The sequence below is a fragment of the Nycticebus coucang genome, chromosome 9, assembly GCF_027406575.1.
Source record: "Nycticebus coucang isolate mNycCou1 chromosome 9, mNycCou1.pri, whole genome shotgun sequence".
Taxonomy (NCBI): Eukaryota; Metazoa; Chordata; class Mammalia; order Primates; family Lorisidae; genus Nycticebus; species Nycticebus coucang.
The window spans coordinates 95,510,920-95,530,881 of NC_069788.1; the positions used below are offsets into that span (position 1 = coordinate 95,510,920).

The 19,962-nt window shown below is 36.6% G+C and overlaps 1 protein-coding gene across 2 annotated transcripts in view; it reads right to left on the reverse strand.

Moving 5' to 3' along the window:
- The window catches only part of TTC8 (tetratricopeptide repeat domain 8), a 61,253-nt gene that overhangs the window by 31,867 nt on the left and 9,424 nt on the right, over positions 1-19,962 (reverse strand). Inside the window, exons 2-6 of one of the 2 annotated variants that reach the window (XM_053603193.1) lie at positions 13,608-13,728; positions 12,164-12,227; positions 11,895-12,051; positions 11,619-11,708; positions 7,945-7,989 (exon numbers count right to left, since the gene is read on the reverse strand). In XM_053603193.1, the coding sequence (XP_053459168.1) occupies positions 7,945-7,989; positions 11,619-11,708; positions 11,895-12,051; positions 12,164-12,227; positions 13,608-13,728 (477 nt within the window). The remainder of the gene's footprint in view (positions 1-7,944; positions 7,990-11,618; positions 11,709-11,894; positions 12,052-12,163; positions 12,228-13,607; positions 13,729-19,962) is intronic. The other variant, XM_053603194.1, reaches the window with a different exon arrangement.

Sequence of the window (19,962 nt, forward strand, 5' to 3'; positions counted from 1 at the left end):
GATGGTATCTCATGGTGGTTTCAATTTGCGTTTCTCTAATAATTAGGGATGATGAGCATTTTTTTCATCTTTGTTAGCCATTCGTCTGTCTTCTTTAGAGAAGGTTCTATTCATGTCTCTTGCCCATCGATGTATGAGATTGTTGGCTTTTTTCATGTGGATTAATTTGAGTTCTCTATAGATCCTAGTTATCAAGCTTTTGTCTGATTCAAAATTTGCAAATATGCTTTCCCATTGTGTAGGCTGTCTGTTTGCTTTGGTTGTTGTCTCCTTGGCTGTATAGAAGCTTTTCAGTTTAATTAAGTCCCATTTGTTTATTTTTTGTTGTTGTTGCAATTGCCACGGCAATCTTCTTCTTTTATTTTTTTTATAGTAGGTTAATCTTTTATTCTGATGTTGCTTGAATAAGAGTAAATTAAAATGAACACAAAAATGCCTTAGTGAATCAGCCAAGGGGTTCCGCTAAGTCTGCACTGCTGTTCTTTCTCTTTCGCGTGGATAGCTCTTTGAGGGTTTCTATCTCTGCAAGACTGAACTTGGGGGTTAGCACCACACTGTCATAATCAAATTCTTCATCAGGTGAGAAGGGTTGAACTTCATCTTCCATCTGCCTGTCCGCTCCTTTTACGGTGGATTCTGGCTTTACTTCACTAGTGAGTGGCCGGTCCACAGAAGGATGACAGGACGGGATGCCGATGCTGATACTCTGTTCCGCTTCTCCCGGAAACAGCAGCATGTCCTTGCTCTTTTGGGGCTGAATCTCTTCTTCAGTCTTCAGCAGTCTTCTTCATGAAGTCTTTCCCCAGTGTTTTTCCTATGCTTTCTTTGAGGATTTTTATTGTTTCATGCCTTAAATTTCAGTCCTTTATCCATCTTGAATCAATTTATGTGAGTGGGGAAAGGTGTGGGTCCAGTTTCAGTCTTTTACACGTGGATATCCAGTTCTCCCAGCACCATTTATTGAATAGGGAGTCTTTTCCCCAAGGTATGTTCTTGTTTGGTTTATTGAAGATTAGGTGGTTGTAAGATGTTAGTTTCATTTCCTGGTTTTCTATTTAATTCCAGCTGCCTATGTCTCTATTTTTGTGCCAGTACCATGCTGAGTTGACCACTATGGTTTGTAGTACAGCCTAAAATCTGGTATGCTGATACCCCTGGCTTTGTTTTTATTACTAAGAACTACCTTAACTATACAGGGGTTTTTCTGGTTCCAGACAAAATGCAGAATCATTTTTTCCAAGTCTTGAAAGTATAATGTTGGTATTTTAATAGGGATGGCACTGAATCAGTAGATTGCTTTGGGAAGTATAGACATTTTAACAATGTTGATTCTTCCCAGCCATGAGCATGGCATGTTCATGGCATGTTTTTCTATTTGTTAATATCCTCTGCTATTTCCTTTCTTAGTGTTTCGTGATTTTCTTTCTTTCTTTTTTTTTTTTTTGTAGAGACAGAGTTTCACTTTATTGCCCTCGGTAGAGTGCCGTGGCATCACACAGCTCACAGCAACCTCCAACTCCTGGGCTTAGGCGATTCTCCTGCCTCAGCCTCCCGAGTAGCTGGGACTACAGGCGCCTGCCACAACGCCCGGCTATTTTTTTGTTGCAGTTTGGCCGGGGCTGGGTTTGAACCCGCCACCCTCGGTATATAGGGCCGGCGCCCTGCTCACTGAGCCAAAGGTGCCACCCCGTGATTTTCTTTATAGAGGTCCTTCACCTCTTTTGTTAGGTATATTTCTAGGTATTTCATTTTCTTTGAAGCTATGATGAAGGGAGTTATACACAACTACTTTCATATGTTTCTTTTTCTGAGGGTGAGCCAGATAGAAATTTTAAAAAGAAAAAAATGAGGAAAAAAGTATAATTTCAACTAGCATCATGTCTGGAAATACTAGGAAAATATATTTTCAATCATTTTAATTCAGGCATGCATGTAAATATGTGATCATGTTAATTTTAACTTAATCTCTGTAAAGACCTTTTCCAGCAAATAGATCATATTCATTCTCATGTTTAATATAAACAGATCTTTTATATACTCTAACTTCTCAAGGTTATTAGATTTAGTACACATTACAACTAATGATTTTCCTTTCAGATATGGTCCTAAAAAAAGTCTCTCTATGGAGGATGCATGTTTGTGCTAATCCACTCAAGGATATTAATATAAATTTTTGACATAGAATAAATATGGCTTAAAAAATTACTTCTTTTTTTGTTTGTTTTGTTTGAGACAGAGTCTCACTCTATCACCCTGGGTAGAGTACCATGAGATCATAGCTCACAGCAACCTCAAACTCTTGGGCTCAAGCGACCCTCCCACCTCAGCCTCCTAAGTACCTGGGACTATCAGTGCCCACCACAACTCCCAGGTTTGTTTTTTGTTTTGTTTTGTTTTTTTCTTTCTATTTTTAGTAGAGACAAGGGTCTGGCTCTTGCTCAAGCTGGTCTAGAACTCCTGAGCTCAAGCAGTCCACCTGCCTTGGCCTCCCAGAATGCTATGATTACAGGTATGAGCTACCACACCCAACCTAAAAAATTACATTTTAATGATCATTCTTCACATGAAGACTGAACTAGTGAAAAGCATTTGTAGTAATTTCAAATGGTACCTAAGCTCCCTAAGCACAGATACCCTTCTTTTACATTTCTGCTATTATTCTGGGATGTTGCTATGGCCACGTAAAAATTATTTGTTGACTAATAGCATTCTTTTTTTCTGATCTCTGTTAAAAATTCCTTAAGAACCAAACTATCATAATAATCAGATTCATAATCAAAAGCTCTTAACATTTTAAAATTTTAAAGTGGTGACAGACTATATTTTTCTTTTAAAATCTTTCCCAATTTTCTCAATTAATTAATTAATTTTTTTTTTTTTCAGACAGAGTCTCACTGTCCCCATCCCTTGGGTAGAGTGGCATCATAGCTCACAGCAACCTCCAACTCTTAGGCTCAAGAATTCCTCTTGCTTCAGACTTTCAAGTAGCTGGGACTACAGGCACCTACTACAACTCTTGGCTAATTTTTTTCTTTTTTTTTTTTTACAGTAGAGACAAGGTCTGTCTCTTACTCAGGCTGGTCTCGAACTCCTGAGCCAAACAATCCACCTGCCTCAGCCTCCCAGAATGTTAGGATTACAGACATGAGCCATTGTGCCCTGCATTTTTCAATTTTTAAAAATAAATCACTGTACATTTAAATTTCAGGATCTATGAATAATTTAATAAAACCAATATATAGGTATTAATAAAGTCCTAGAATGTCATTTTTTAAAACCCTAAGTTTATAAAAGTCTAATACAGAAAGAATCTTGGCATATCTAAGTTTTAAAAAATAGTCATTCTTCCACTATTGTTATGGTTGTGACAACTTCAGAACAATGAAATTAAAAAAAAAAAAGAACAATGAAATTAAAGAACATATAAAAATAAAGATTCCAGAATCACCAATCTACATGCCACTTTAGTTATGTCAATCCTACCAATGTCATCCAAAAAGGAAAGGGCAGGAAAAAGGTGTTATTACAAACTCAAAGACATAAATACAGTTTCCTGCAGATAAACTTTACTTTTTTGTAACATTTAAATATCACTGCATAGTATTCTCTGTAGTTATCTATAGTATTCTCTTTTCCTATTTGGCTATAGATAAGCATAGAATCATCAATCCACAGGCCTGCCACTCTAGGATGTCAATACTGCCCCTCTTGAAATGGGAAAAGAGTTAAGAGCTTAAAGGCAGAAATACAGTTTTAAATGGAAGATCAATTTTACTCTTTCTCAACATTAAATACCACTTCACAGTAATTCTTTATATTTGTTTATAATACTATCTATATTTGTGTGGCACACTTTATTTAAAAAGAAATTTGGAAGCCACCCAAGGTTTTTAATATAAAAGCACCACTGGTTTCTTAAGCAAGTTAAAAAACAGAATTCCTTTTTTCCCTGGCCAAAGAGCCAAAACATACACATGGCATAAAAATGTATGCCTAGTGTTTGCTATCTAAATCCTTTTTCCATTTAAAAAATAACATTTGTGGTAAAAGCAAAAATGGCTTTTTGATGGAACAATCTGATCCACAACAGCACTGTAATGTGGCCAGCCCAGAGCAGAGTAAGGAAACAGAGGCCATCCGTCCTACTTGGTATTCCCAGCACCCACAAAAGCACCAATGCATATGCACTCAATCATTATTTTTAAAGAATAAACCAATCAAGTAATAACTCAATAAGTGAACTAGTAAGATAAAATAGGAAATAGGAATGAACAATATGAGCTTTTTACTACATAAAAACAAAACAAATTGCTTCATTTTGTGTTCTATAAAAAACGTCTGTTTGGGTTGAAGTTCTATTTTTCTACATTAGAAGAGCTATCATCACAGCCTTCTATTAACCATTGGTTTTAAAACTACTACTTCCTACAGCTGTAGTTTGGAATCATGCCTGAATATTACCATTGCTTGTAAAGCTTTTAACAGAGTCACCAGATATACCCTTCGGGATTGTGATTCAGTAGTTTAGCATTGACCCAGAAATCCTGTATTTTAACAATTCCCCAGGTAATTGAGAAACAGAGCTCAAATTAGGAACTATCCAACAGCCCCAAGTTTGAGGAACAGAAGCTCAGGTGGGCAGAGAAGCAAGGAGGATCCTGATGGCTATGTTCTAAGTTTGCTAGCCCTGCTATAATTCAAGCAGCTCTACTTTTGTCTGTTTTATGTATCTGAGTCTGGATAAGATTTTGTTTAATGGAAAATTTTTTGCTGTTTAAAATAAGTTTAGGCTGGGCACAGTGGCTCACACGTATAATCCCAGCATTCTGGGAGGCTAAGGCAGGGCAATCACTTGAGGTCATGAGTTCAAGACCAGCCTGAGCAAAAGTGGAACCCCCATCTCTACAAGAAAAATTAGCCAGGTGTAGTGGTACAGGCCAGTAGTCCCAGCCATTCAAGAGACTGTAGGCAAGAGGATCACTTGAGCCCAGGAGTTTGAGGTTGCACTGAGCAATGGTGATGCCGCTGTACTCTCTACCCAGGGCAACAGAGTGAGATGGGTTGTCTCAAAAAAAAAAAAAGTCACCACTCTATCTGTTTAAGATCAAATTTTTAAAAATCAATAAACATGAAGAACCATGAAAGCATTCTATTATACTCGCATAGTACATAAAGGTTAAAGTCTGCTAGTCCTTAGAATCTTGAGAATATTAAGTTTAGTAGTACAGAGAATAAATCCTATGATTTTTTTCAATCTGATTTTTATTCCTCAACAACCCTGTGTAAATCCCAAGATGCAGAATGACATCCTTAAGATGAATCTATTAATAGAATGATCTCCAAAATGGCATACAATCTGTCTAGCTTCTGAACTCATCACCTACAACTCCTCCCCCTTACAGGTCTCACTTCAGCCATACTGGCCTTCTCCCTGTTCCTTAAACAACCAAGCATGCTTCTACTCAGGGCCCTTGAAATACTGTTCCTACATATATCTACATGACTCCTGTCTCCCTTCATTCAGGAGTCTATTTAAATGTTTTCTTTTCAGAGTAGACTTCACTGACCACCCTTGACTCCATCCAAAATAGCATCCTCCTATTTTAAATACAAGGTAAATAATTACTAATTTCCTTATCTGCTTTCCTGCTTTTTTGCTTGTTACAGTACTGATTATCTCATAATACTTTACACATTTTTTAATTTGTCTATTGTTTGCATTCATTGCTTACTCAGAATATAATCTTTAAAAGAGCAGAGATTTTGTCTGCCTGCTTCACTCTGTGATCTCAGGGCTTGAACAGTGCCTAAAACACTATTTTGGCTAAAAAATAATTGGGTGAAAGAGTAGATGCCTCTTTGATAAATGGATTCAATGTCAAAAAATAAGTATACTTTATAATACTCAAGTAAATAGAAATTTACTCATTTATGAAATGGAATCATATTTGAATAGCATTCATATATAGACAGTATGACTATATAACGTTATAGATCATCATATAGAAAGCCTCAGCCTTAAAGCTTTATTTTAAGTAAAAATGGTTGATTTTTATTTATAGAAATGTGCATGGTTTCTCAGTTGTCCCAACCTTAGTTTTTTCTTTTCCCTACATGACCACATCTATGAACACTTCATCACAGATAACTTCCATACACTATAGTATAATCTGACCCAGGCTCTCACCTACATTTTAATGCCTTATCTCCTAATGCATACAATAGTTATTTCCACTGAGCCTTTTGTAATTTCAAACTCAAGATGCTTTCAGCTTCTTTACAAACTGCCTACTTTCCCTAATTATCCTCCTTTTTTTTGTTTTTGGCCAGGGCCAGATTTGAACCCACCACCTCCGGTATATGGGGCCAGTGCCCTACTCCTGTGAGCTACAGGCGCCACCCTAATTATCCTCCATATGTTCATAAATCTATCATTCTTCTCATAGCATCCTCAGGAGGCACATTTGACCTCTCTTTCTTTTGTCCCCAGGATCAAATCTATCATCAAGTTCTGTAACTTCTTTTTTTAAAAAGTCTCTTTGGTGCTCCCATTTTTGAGGATAAGGCCTATTTATTTCTCGTTCCATATCTTGCTTATGTTTTTGCCCTTTCTTTACATTTCTTTTTCCTCCTTTCTATAACATTCCATATACTTTATGGATCTCTGCTAACATCTGAATTATTTCCTTAGCTACCTGGTAACAACTTCACTATTGGGCAATTACTTCTTAAATTGTTTCATTTATGTCAATTTTATTTCCTCACTAGATTACACAGCTTGTAGAGGCAAGAAAAATTATATTTTTATTAGCTCTCCTAGTACTTAGCACAATGGCTGACAAACACATAGAAAACATCATTAAAGAAAACATTCTTATTTTCCTGAATAATATATGAATATAAAGCTCTTTTCCTAAACGGATAAAAAAAATGAGAAGAAATACTATCAGACACTGCAGAATTAACTACACTTAATTTGACGAAAGTGTAAGGTTACTGCTCATTTGCATATAAGCATGCAAAACTCGAAACAAATTTGAGAATTCATATGCATATAGCCACAAAATTCTGTTAAGAGGCTACTAAGGCTCAGCGCCTGTGGCTCAAGCAGCTAAGGCGCCAGCCACATACACCTGAGCTGGTGGGTTCAAATCCACCCTGGGCCCACCAAACAACAATGATGGCTGCAACCAAAAAATAGCCAGGCGTTGTGGCAGGTGCTTGTGGTCCCAGCTACTTGGGAGGCTGAGGCAAGAGAATCGCTTAAGCCCAGGAGTTGGAGGTTGTTGTGAGCTGTGATGCCACGGCACTCTACCCAGGGCGACAGCTTGAGGCTCTGTCTCAAAAAAAAAAAAAAAAAAAAAGGGCTACTAAGATTGAATTCCATAATGGCATAAATGTATTGATGATAAAAATAAATAAATAAATAAATAAATAAAGAGGCTACTGAGGTGACTGATTGTTGTTGAATTTTAGTGAGAGGTGATATGAGCTCATTACTATTTTCTCTACTTTTATATGTTTGAAACCTTTGATCACAAAATGTTAAAGGTAGGGGAGAGGGCACACTAAAAAACAATCACATACACTTATTAGTAAACCTATAATATGCTACATGAACTAAAGGGAAAAAAAGGGATCAATAATACTAACCACTCTTTAAAAACTAAACTTAGACATAAGCATGTTATTTAGTATTCTCAATTATCTGTATTTTGCCCTTTAATGGAGATTGACATACTCTATCAACCAGACATAGTTCTTACCACTTCTGTATGTATATAAATTTTCCCACTGAAACTGACAGCAGACTTTAAAGTATTAGTACTCCAATCTTTAACAATTTTATCTTTTCATAAGGTAAGAAATAGGACATTTCAGAATCTAAACTCCCAAAGTCAAAAAAGTTACAATAAAAGGAAATAGCATGAATTCTAAACTTACAGTTTTAATATCATTTTCGTGATGAAAGATATACTCAAACAAAGCCTATAAAGAAAAAAAAGCCAAAAATATATTAGATTTGGTTTTTTAAAAAAAAAAAAAACATAAAAACCTTTATTCCCATTTATTGTCTGATAAAGCATATTTAATCAAAGTACATGCTGTCTCAAGCAATCTGATCTAAAACAATGGCATTTTAACTGATTAGGCCTAAAATTATCTGTGTATTTTTTCTTTCTTTTTCTTTTCTTTTTTTTATTGTTAAATCATAGCTGTGTACATTAGTGCAATTGCCTGTACCCATTCTAAGATGCACCATAGATGTGGCCCCACCCATTGCCCTCCCTCTAGATTTGTTTTTAGATTTTAACAAAAACACTCTATTGTTATATCAAAAGTCAAAGCTAAAATGAATCAAAAGGAAAAAAAATACTCAAAAGTGCTTGGGATTTATAAGGGTCTACCCATCCCTTGTTATAATCACTTGTTTTTACTCATTTTTAAAACATGGCAATTTATTTATCACCGAGTTTGATTTTTACAGAATACATACTGGAAAGCTTAAAAATAACTTTAGTTTCATTTTATTTTACACTCTAAATGTACAGGGTGGCCACAAAGCCCATGTATTGTAAATTGCACATGAACTTTATGACCACCCTATATTACAGCGATTATGATATTAATGATAATTTAGACATGAAAAATCTGAACGTTCCTTCTGAAACAAAGTAGAGTAGAAGGGTAAAGTAGGGTGTTTTTTGCTTAATTTTTAAAGCTAGTTCTCCTTACATGGCATTCATAGTAATTCTATGACTCAGAATATTCAAGTTTTTTTTAACAAGGTGCTGCTCAGCCTAACTGCACATTGGAATCATCTGAAAGCACCAGACCAGACCAATTAAATCAAATCTCTGAGGTGAAGGAATGGTGAAGCCCTGTTTTTTTGTTTTTTTTGAGACAGGGTCTCACTGGGTAGAGTGCCATGACATTATCATATCACAGCAACCTCAAACTCTTGGGCTCAAGTTGATCCTCCTTCAGCCTCCTGAGTAGCTGGGACTATAGGCACCACCACAACATCCAGCTAATTTTTCTATTTTTAGTAGAGACAGACCTCACTCTTACTCAGGTTGGTCTCAAACTTCAGAGCTCAAGAAGTCTTCCCACCTCGGCCTTCCAGAGTGTTAGGATTACAAGCGTGAGCCACCTCGCCCTGCCTTGGCATTGTATTTTTCAAAACCCCCAGATGAGGCAGGTGCAGTGGCTCAGGCCTATAATCCTGGCACTCTGGGAGGCCAAGGCACATGCATCACTCAAGCTCAGGAGCTGGAGACCAGCCTGAGCAAGAGTGAGATCCCCCCATCTCTACTAAAAATAAAAAAATTAGCCAGTCTTCATGGCGTATGCCTGTAGTCCCAGTTACTGGAAAGGCTGAGGCAAAAGGATCATTTAAGCCCAGGAGGGTGAGGGTGCTGTGAGCTATGACACCATAGCACTCACTTTACTCAAGGCAACAGAGATTCTGTCTAAAAAAAAAAAAAAAAAAGCCCTCAGGTGAGTCTAATCGCAGGGGTCCTCAAACTTTTTAAACAGGGGGCCAGTTCACTGTCCCTCAGACTGTTGGAGGGGCGGACCATAGTTTCAAAAAAAAAAACTATGAACAAATGCCTATGCACACTGCACATATCTTATTTTGAAGTAAAAAAACAAAACAGGAACAAATACAATCATTGCCGCCTCATGTGGCCCGGGGGCCGCAGTTTGAGGACACCTGGTCCAGGGCTAAGAACTATTATTTTTAATATTTCACCCAACTTGCCTGAATAATGACTTAGCAGATTACCTCTTAGTGGTACTACTTTTTTCCATAATACTATTACTTTACACTTGCAAGAAGGCTAATGCCTCTATATTAACAGAGAAGACATGCAAGCAACCAATATAAGAAAAAAGAAATCAGGATAAGACCTTCCTTAAAACAAAACAAAAAAACTATAACTACCCCTCCATTTGTTCTCTTATAAAGGAAAAAGTTAAGAATGCAGTTGCTGCCACCACTACCATGAAAAGAATGTTGTAACACCCAACACAGTGACAGAGACTCATGATACACAGACACCCCGAGCAATATAGCAATATTAAAAATGAGCCCTGATGAGTCAAGGCAGGTTGAGGGCCAAAGACAGAAAAAACCTGGCATCATTTCAACAACACACTGAAAAAGCACAATATCTAGTTCAGGCTAAATCTAGCAACAGGCCAGGTCTGTCCTGGATGCATCTTAATTTAATTGAGAAAAATGCCTTCATTGACTGTTCTCCCTGGTTAAAAAATAGCATTGGTATCAACTAGTCAGCCAGTGACTTCAAGTAAATGGCCTAAAAAGATAGGGAACCAGATACTACATATGAGGTGCTTTTTATACTCCACTCTCATAAAACGAAAGGAAATAAGTAAGGCTTAACAGTTCTGCTAAACGAAGCTGACTGGATTGCTATCAAACAAGATTTTAAGAAAAAAGTCATTACTATTATTATAGGCTGATTCCCTCTCTACTGAACAGCATTTCTTTCTTTTTTTTTGAGACAGCTATTGCCCTGGGTAGAGTGCTGTGCCGTCACAGCTCACAGCAACCTCAAACTCTTGAGCTTAAGCAATTCATTGCCTCAGCCTCCCAATTAGCTGGGACTACAGGAATCCACCACAACGCCCAGCTATTTTTAAGCTGTAGTTGTCATTGTTATTTGGCAGCCCCAGACTGGATTCGAACTGGCCAGCTCCAGTGTTATGTGGCTGGCGCCCTAGCCGCTTGAGCTATGGGCACGGAGCCCAGAACAGCATTTCTTTTTAGAATTTAAACTTCTGGAGAGCTAGTGTCCATTTTTATTTTCCCTAGAGTGTTGGATGTTTAGTAAATACATATGTTAAACACAATTAAAACTGAGATTTAGTAATGAGTTTATCACTTAGGTACAATGTTCATAGAGATTTCAGCTAAAAACCTAGACTAGGCTTAAACTAGTTTCCAGAAGATCAGTGCTCCTTTCTCTGAATTATTCTAAGCTCGTTGTCAAGTTTTTTATACTGGAAAGTCTGGAAACCTTCCTTTTTTCTCTTCCTTATCCCCACTCCCTCTCCCTGTTTCTCTCCTCTGCCTCTCATTTTCTTGTTAAGTTAAAAGAACATTGAATGTCTGAGTGGTTATAATTACTAATGTAGCTAGCTTGCCACTATCCAGCTTGAGTAATTCTTATTGAGATGTCTGATTAATTACTAATTAGGAATATATATTTTATATCATGCTTTTGATAGTCCTAAAATCCTACAAGGATAGCAAATTATTTTTCTGAGAATAGTCCAAGCTGAAAAAGAAAAAAGAGATATACACACATACAGATGACCCACTCAAGCTTTATTCTTCAAAGATGATACTATATAATGCTCTTTGTCAAGGGAAAAGACTCTCCTTTTATGTAATTCATTTCTGATCTATTTGTCTTAATTCAATTCACTAAAAATTAAGACAAAATTAGCACACACATTATATATTAAACATTTCTACTTAAGATGTAGTCTTTTCTTCACATATTTTTATTAATTTTCTACAACATCATTATCATCATACTTCCTGTAACATTATTTCAAAATTTAAAATTATTTTAAGTACGTACCTTTGCCAATTTAGGTTTCTGGGAATATTTTGTTAAATTCAGTCTAGATAAATTTATAAATGGTCCATCAGGACTTGTAAGCATGGAAGCCTAAGGGGGAAACAGAAATCTGAAACTTTCTGCTGAAATATAAATTAAGTTTAATGTACATAAAATTTATAAAGGCAACAAATTAAAAGAATCACCTTCAAAAATCTTCCATATAATTCTAAAATGATACAACATAACACAGTTACTTTGGTAATACAAGGCTACTGGAAAGCTGACAGAATTTACCGTTCCCAGCCTGACAAATCTTCCAGACGAGGTGATAGGGCGGGCCGTGTAGGCAGTTCTGGGTGTTCTGATGGCCTGTTCCATAGTGCCTGGCCTTCCACTCTGTGTGCTGGGCCTAAGGAAACCTGTAATGGGTCTTCCAGCTTGAGTGATTGGCCTATGAAGGTTATAAATTGTTATAATACAAAGAAGATCAATTAAGGAAAAATCTTATATGGTCTTGTCAATATTTAATGGCAGAGAATATGAAATAAAAGTATGGTACACACCTAATAGCTTGACTGGGCCCTCCTGTCTGATTAGTTACAGGGAGTTTCAAAGATGTTCCAGGGCCTAGGAGATAAAATGGCAAATTCAATTTACATATCATTCATTAATCTATAAAAACTGTCAGCTAATACAGGTTTTGGAATTGTGTTAGTCTGGTGAAAAAGACATTAATAACATGAAATGCATTTTAGGGAAACGTGTTTTAGTCTAATATTTAATGAGCCCCTATCATTTACTTATGCTCTTACATTTACTCTTCAAACTAAGTCTGCAAGGTAGGTGGTAAGTAATCCATTTAACAAAGGTTTACAGAATTAAGTTATCAGGGCAATCTATTAGTAGAGCTGGGATTCAAACTCAAGACTAAAAGGCTCCAAAGTTCAAAATAATGGTTCTATACTGCTTTAATTATTTTTCATACAAAATTCTCCCAGTAAAAGATAATTTACATCATATCTATAATTTAGATATTTTAAATCTCAAAGAGCAAAATAATGAGCAAGAAAGATATTTAATATAAAACATATTAATTTTTTTCTCAATTTCCATTTGAAGTTTTAAAACAGCTATTACTTACCAAAACATACAAATGACTGAGAATTGTTAACTAACAAATTACTAAGACCACCATATGTCATGGTTCTTATCCAATACCATTTGCACCACCTACATCTGCAAGATAGGGACTGGGCCTCTTTGACAATCCCAGTTGATAATCACAGGCCATCACCTCACATCATGAGCAAATCATGTCTGATTGTTGGCTCCTGGCTTGAGTGCTGCACCATCATCCTAGCTCAGGGCGTCAGCATAGCTCAGAGCAATTTCAATCTCCTGGGTACAAGTGAACCTCCTGCCTCAGCCTTCCAAGTAGCTGGGACTAACGGTGCCCGCCACCATGCCTGGCTAATTTTCCTATTTTTAGTAGAGATGGGGTCTCACTCTTGCTCAGGCTGGTCTCAAACTCCTGAGCTCAAGGATCCTTCCACCTCACTACCGTGCCTGATCCAATTTTAACAATTAAGTGATGTTTCTGAATGATCTTTTTTTTTGTAAATCCTTTTAGAACACTTTAGATGTTTGGATGTGTCCCAGATAAACTATCTTCTGATACAGCAGATAACCAGGTCAAATAGAATGCATTTTTATAAATTACTTTTACAATGTGTAATATAGCTTTCAATGAAAATTGTTATATATCAATCTCATACCTTAAGTTGAAGATAATTGAGTTTCGGGAAAGAAGCCTTTGTACTATATGGGAGAGTAGAAACTATTTATTTGAGATAGTGTTTTTGTTTCATGTATATAATGTTTTACATATGTCTATATATAAAGTATAGAAATATATCTAAATACCTAGCTACATATTCTTCCTATATATATATAGTAGTCCTCCTCCTAATGGCATTCCATTAACTTAATTGAAAAACCAATACTTACGTGGAACTTGAGCAATAGCATTTTCATCCAGAATCATTTCTGCAATTCCTTCCTGATCTACATCAATTTCATCTATGTAAACCATTTCAGTTAGTGCTCGTGCTTTTAGAATCCAAGCTGCCTAAAAACCATAGATAAATAAAACAAGTATTAAAATAGCATGAGAAATGCTACATAGCTTATAGAAGACAGGTATCCTTTATTATTATTTTGTTTTTATTAAACACATTTACCACTATTGCATTATTCTAATTTAAAAGGCCATGTCAAAAACTGTAATAATACAGGACAGGTCATTTATTCATCAAGAAACAAAATATTGATTACCTAGTATATAAAAGTGTGGTAATTACCTGATTTTTTCTAACATTCCCTTTTATAAGTGAAAGAAGATCTTTAGAAAATATTTCTAGAATAGTAATTTGAAAATAAATGAATGAAGTAACAGTGCTCTTTCTGCCCAAGACCTTCATGAAGCCATGAAACTTTCCTGACTCTCTAATTCTATACCTACAACCCTCTTGCCTTTCTCACAGAGAATTCTCTTTACACCTCTATTATTTTGTACTTACAAATACTTATTTGTATTTGACAAATATTATAATCGTTTGGGCATCTGTTGGCCCAGCCTTCCCCACAATGCAAACTTTTACACTCTTGAATTTTCCATACCTATGGATTTTGTGTATAATAGGTATTTAAGAAGTGTTGGTTGAATTGAACTAAGATCAATTTCTCCTGATTTCTAAGAACTAAACAACACTGCTTGATGATCTACTCTTTATAAAACCTGGTGGCGGGGGAGGGGGGTGCTAAATTAAGGAATTTGCCTTAAGTTGAAAATTTTTTCAGTGTAAAAGTGTGCACAATTTCAATTGCTTTATCAGAAATTTTTACCTCTCTGCTTCACTACAGAACAAAAGCAGAGAAGAAGAAAGCTTCATGTCCTATAGAGGATTTGGGAAGAAGGTAACTCTTGAAGCAGCAGCACAGAACTAACTCTAAAGCACGGAGGAAGCAGCAGTAAGGAAAACGTGAAGAGTGCCTCGGCTCAGGCTACTAGGGATCTGGCTGTGAAGCAGGCTGAATGAAGGCCAAAGGACTGGGAAGAAACTGATGAGAACTACAGGAGTCTGGAAAGCCCTCAAATAAACCCAAGATCAGTCAGTCATTCCATATTCATTAAGCACCCCTTAATTATATAGCACTGGACTAGGTTCTGAACAGGAAATATGAAAAGATTAAAACATAGATCCTAATTTCCCTGAATGCATCAGCTTTTGGATTAAATGACAAGGCAAAGTGGTACATGATAGGTGACAAGAGAGTGGTGGAGAAAATAGGTTTTATATAAATTGGAAAATGGAGATTCTTTTGTGGGCTAAAGTAATTGGAATACATCAATGAAAATGTTTTTAAAAAGAAAAACATCATGCTTTCTTTTTTTTTTTTTTGAGACAGAGTCTATGTCACCCTTGATAGAATGCTATGGTGTCACAGCTCACAGCAATCTCAAACTCTTGGGGTTAAGCAATTCTCTTGCCTCAGGCTCCCAAGTAGCTGGGACTACAGGTGCCCGCCACAACACCCAGCTATTTTTTTTTTGTAGTTGTTATTGTTGTTTGGCAGGCCTGGGCTGGGTTGGAACCCGCCCACCTCAGTGTATGTGGCCGGCACCCTAACCGCTGAGCTACAGGTGCCGAGCCCATGCTTTCATTTTAATGGGAATAAAAAAGACTGCTTCCACAATGTATGTATTTAGTTTCCTAAAGTAAAATTATATTTAGTAAAATGATTCAATTTTGGGCTTGACTTTTCTGGTTGAAGTTTTCTGGACTCTTACTAGGTAACTTTTTAATAAAATGTCTCCAATGTTATGTGTGAATTTAACACAACTGAATGTATAGAATATGGACTCAATGAAATAATTCATTTGTAAAAAGAAATCAGTTCTAATTGGAACTGCATCCACCAAAGTATAGAAACAATCTGATGTTTTCACTTATTTAAAGGTCAGGAAAGATGCCAGATCTATACAGCTATTCCCAGGGGTTAGGGAAGTCCTCACTGGCTTAAAGTTAAACAGTCTAACTTAAAGATGGACATAAGGAATCCTATTTATTTTAAATCTCCACAGAGATTTGTAATGGCTTGCAAGAATCTGATGGCTGTAATGTTTCAAAAGGACATTCTTAGTCCAGTGCTCTCTGATGAACAGAAAGGTCTGTAGCTAGCACTTCCTGCAGAAACAGTAAAGTATGAGGTGGGCTCTCCTGGTTCATTCCCATATTGTTAGGGAGCACCTACATGCATGCACCTGGAAACAAGAAGACGAGTAAATCACAGTCCTAGTTCTAACTTGGAAGAATTTCCATGTAATAGGGAAAATGCAATAACAAAAATAAAAAATAAAAAGAAGTGAACTTCAGGAGGAAAGGAAAAAAAAAAAAAGGGCAGTGAGCTTCTGCCTGGGTGTGGAAGAAAGGACAAAAGAGTTGGGCCCAGTGACCAGGCAAAGTGTAGAGTGCGTAGAGCAAAGGGAAGGCTAGCTAGAGGGCTTATGGCAAGTTTGGAAACTCCAAGAGAGTTGGCAATGGTTGAAGAATCAGGTTCAGCAAAGGGTGCAGCAGTCAGAGAGGGAGCTGGAGAGAAAAGTAGGGACCAGATGACGAATCATGTATGCCACAGAGAGGTATGTGGACATCTATTCTGATAATGAGGAGGCAATAAAACTTAAGAACTATTATGTGGAATCCTAGATAAATCAACTGTTTAAACACCAAGTTTTCATAGTTTTGTAATTTATCAGTATTATATAGTTGACTATTAATATTGATGTACATATTTTACCTGTTTTCATGTTCATACTGTTTTATCATCCAATTCATCATGCTTCTTAACATCGATCTCCCTACTAACCTCTTCAATATTAAAGAAGTACAAATGTTTTATATTTTATATTAAGCAAAGCAAAACATAGAAAAGGAAAACTACAATTCTTCCCGGCCAAATGAATAAATGCTACTTTGAAAGTTAAATAGCAACATCTTTAAAAAAAAATTTTTTTTTTTTTGACCGGGGCTGGGTTTGAACCTGCCACCTCCAATATATGGGGCCGTAGCCCTACTCCTTTGAGCCACAGGTGCCGCCCATCTTTTAAAAATTTTATTCCCTAAGAATTCAATTTTCCAAGCAAAGTAGATTTAACTTTGTCTCACCCTTTAAAATATAATTCTAATGGTATGAATTTTTTATACTTAAAGATCTATATTAAATCTATTTAAACTATTATTCAATTTAAAATTTTATCATTGTTTGAAAAAATTACTCTTCCTAACTCTTCCTGTGTCCTAACAAAAAATGACCTTGTAAATCACATATCACTGCTTGATTAAACATCAGACTGTTTTCAAAGAATTGCTACTGGCAATGTGAACAATTCTTGAGATTTTAATGAAAACAGCAGATGGGGCTTTGGCTTTAAAAAATATTAAAATATTTTTATTTTGGAACAAGTCAAGAACATTTTATAGCCCTAAATACTTTGTTTAAAAAAAACAAAAACCCAAAGTTCAAAATTCATCAGAGATTAAAATAAAATGCATAGCAAAGCACACACAGTAATCCTAAACTTCCCTTTGAATCTGAATAAAATGTAAATTTGTTTTATCAGGTATGTTAATTTTACTAATAAATGGCAGGGTCAGGCAGTTTAAAAGAATAGTTAATGTAAATTTATTTGAACATTTTATGTATTAGAAGTACTAGCAATAAAGTAATGGAGTAATAGCAATAAAAATAGATGCTTAGGAACATTTTGAGGGAAAAACATGGATTCTTCGAATCTAAATGAATAACTATCATATTAATTATTTCTCTTTGTATCTGTGAAACATAATCCCATCTCATTCACATACTGAGTTAGTCTATCAGACATCACTCTTGAGACAAACACCTGCCAGCTAACATTACAAAGACACTGATTTATTTGTTCCAAGGTCTGTTAATCCAGTTCTATTTATGGAAATACACACAGGAAGAGGTAAAAACTCTTTTGGGTCTTCTTCTTTTTTTTTTTTTTTTGTAGAGACAGAGTCTCACTTTACCGCCTTCAGTAGAGTGCCATGATGTCACAGGACTCACAGCAACCTCTAGCTCTTGGGCTTCTGCAATTCTCCTGCCTCAGCCTCCCAAGCAGCTAGGATTACAGGCGCCTGCCACAACGCCCGGCTTGGGTCTTCTTAATACAGAATGCACGATCAGTAGTTTCAGGCATCCAATAAACAATTTTCCTAGGTTGTTATTAGAATAAGGCTACCAAAGGACCTGATACAGACATCGTAAGAATCAGTAACAAGTGACACTCTGCTCTCTATAAAAACAAAAACTTAGGCACAAAATATTGAACTGTTATTGTAAAGCCTCATTTCTTTTGAAGTTGTGAAAATGTGCGAGAAGAAACCCAAAAAGTGTGAATAGTGAGGTGAACAGAAAGGTCAGAAGAATCTAATTAGCTTTGTTCCATTTTAGATCATTATCCAGTAGATAATTAAGTCTACAGTAAGAACAGGACAGTAATGCTAAATAAAGGTTCTTCATGAAGCCCCTGTGCTACTTTGAAATTTTTTATTTAAATGTCAATTACAGCAGTTTTAAAAACCATTCCTATCGCCAGGGATGGTGGCTGATGCCTGTAATCCTAGCACTTTGGGAGGCCAAGGCTGGAGTATCACTTGATGCCTGGAATATCAGCCTAAATAAGATCAATACGCTGTCTCTACAAATAATGGAAAAAATTAGCAGTGTGTGGTGGCGCACACCTGTAATCCCAGTTACTTGGGAGGCTGAGGCAAGAGAGGAAGATTACCTCAGTCCAAGAGTTTGAGGTTGCAGTGAGCTATGATGCTGCCATTGCACTCTAGAGAGACCTCGTCTCAAAAAAAAAAAAAAAATTCCTACAATGCAACTTTTTGCTGTTTTAATTTAATTAAAATCTTCCAAATTTCTTGAGAACAAAAACCACACTCTTTTATTTATAATTTAGATTCTTCTTTATGTTTTGAGACAGAGCCTTAGTCATCCAGGCAGGAGTATGGTGGCATGATCATAGCTCACTGCAGCCTCAAACTCCTGCTCAGGTGATCCTCCTGCTTTAGCCTCCTTAGTAATTGGGATTATAGTTGCCCACCACCACACCTGGCTGATATTTAAAATATTTTCTGTAAGGCTGGGTGTAATAGCTAATGCCTATAATCCTAGCATGCTGGGAGACTAACGCGGTGGATTGTCTGAGCTCAGGAGTTTGAGACCAGCCTAAGCAAAAGCAAGACCTTGTCTCTACTAAAAATAGAAAAACTAGTGGGGCACTGCGGTTGGCGCCTGTAGCCCCTGCTACTCGGGAGGCTTAGGCAAGAGGACTGCTTGAGCTGAAGAGTTTGATGTTGCTATGAGTTATGACGCCACAGCACTCTACACAGGGTGACACAGTAAGACTCTATCTATAAAATTAATTAAAATTTTGTAGAGACAGGGTGTCACTGTTGCCCAGGCTGATCTCGAACTAATTCCCAGTCTCAGATGATCCTAGAGCAGGCGTCCTCAAACTGCGGCCCGCGGGCCACATGAAGTGGTGTGAATTGTATTTGTTCCCGTTTTGTTTTTTACTTCAAAATAAGATATGTGCAGTGTGCATAGGAATTTGTTCATATATATATATTTTTTAAACTATAGACCAGCCCGCCAACGGTCTGAGGGACAGTGAATTGGCCCCCTGTTTAAAAAGTTTGAGGACGCCTGTCCTAGAGCCTTCGCCTCCCAAAGTGTTAGGATTATAGGCATCAGCTACCACCCAGCCTAGATCCTTCTTGAATGACTTGTACATATATTACACAGAAAAATCATTTTCCCATCTATCACATAAATCAAGATTCTAAACATTCAAAAGACAAATGTCATCCTTTCAAAGAATAGAGCACCACATTTTGGACGATGTACAGTGTTTGTTTAATGTTATATAGGCTTCCTTAAGAGTGTTTTGCCAAATGCTTTCTATTCTAAAAGGTTTGATAATTACTCATATAAAGCCCATATGAGGTTCAAATAGCTTATTTACCTAAAAAACACTGTTAACATTCCATCTCGCATGGCAGGGTAAACACCTGGTAACATTTAAGCTCTCTGATTTATAGCTCTCTATATCCTTTCTCCTTATTCCCAGACTCACTGAAAGTGAGTAATTGGGATTATAGTCGGGCTAAAAGCTTCACTGGCCAGGTATCTCCCTCACCAGACCTCCTCTCTCCCAGGCATTCCTCCTGATTCATTCCCTGGTCTCTTAGCTCATTAGTAGGTCTCT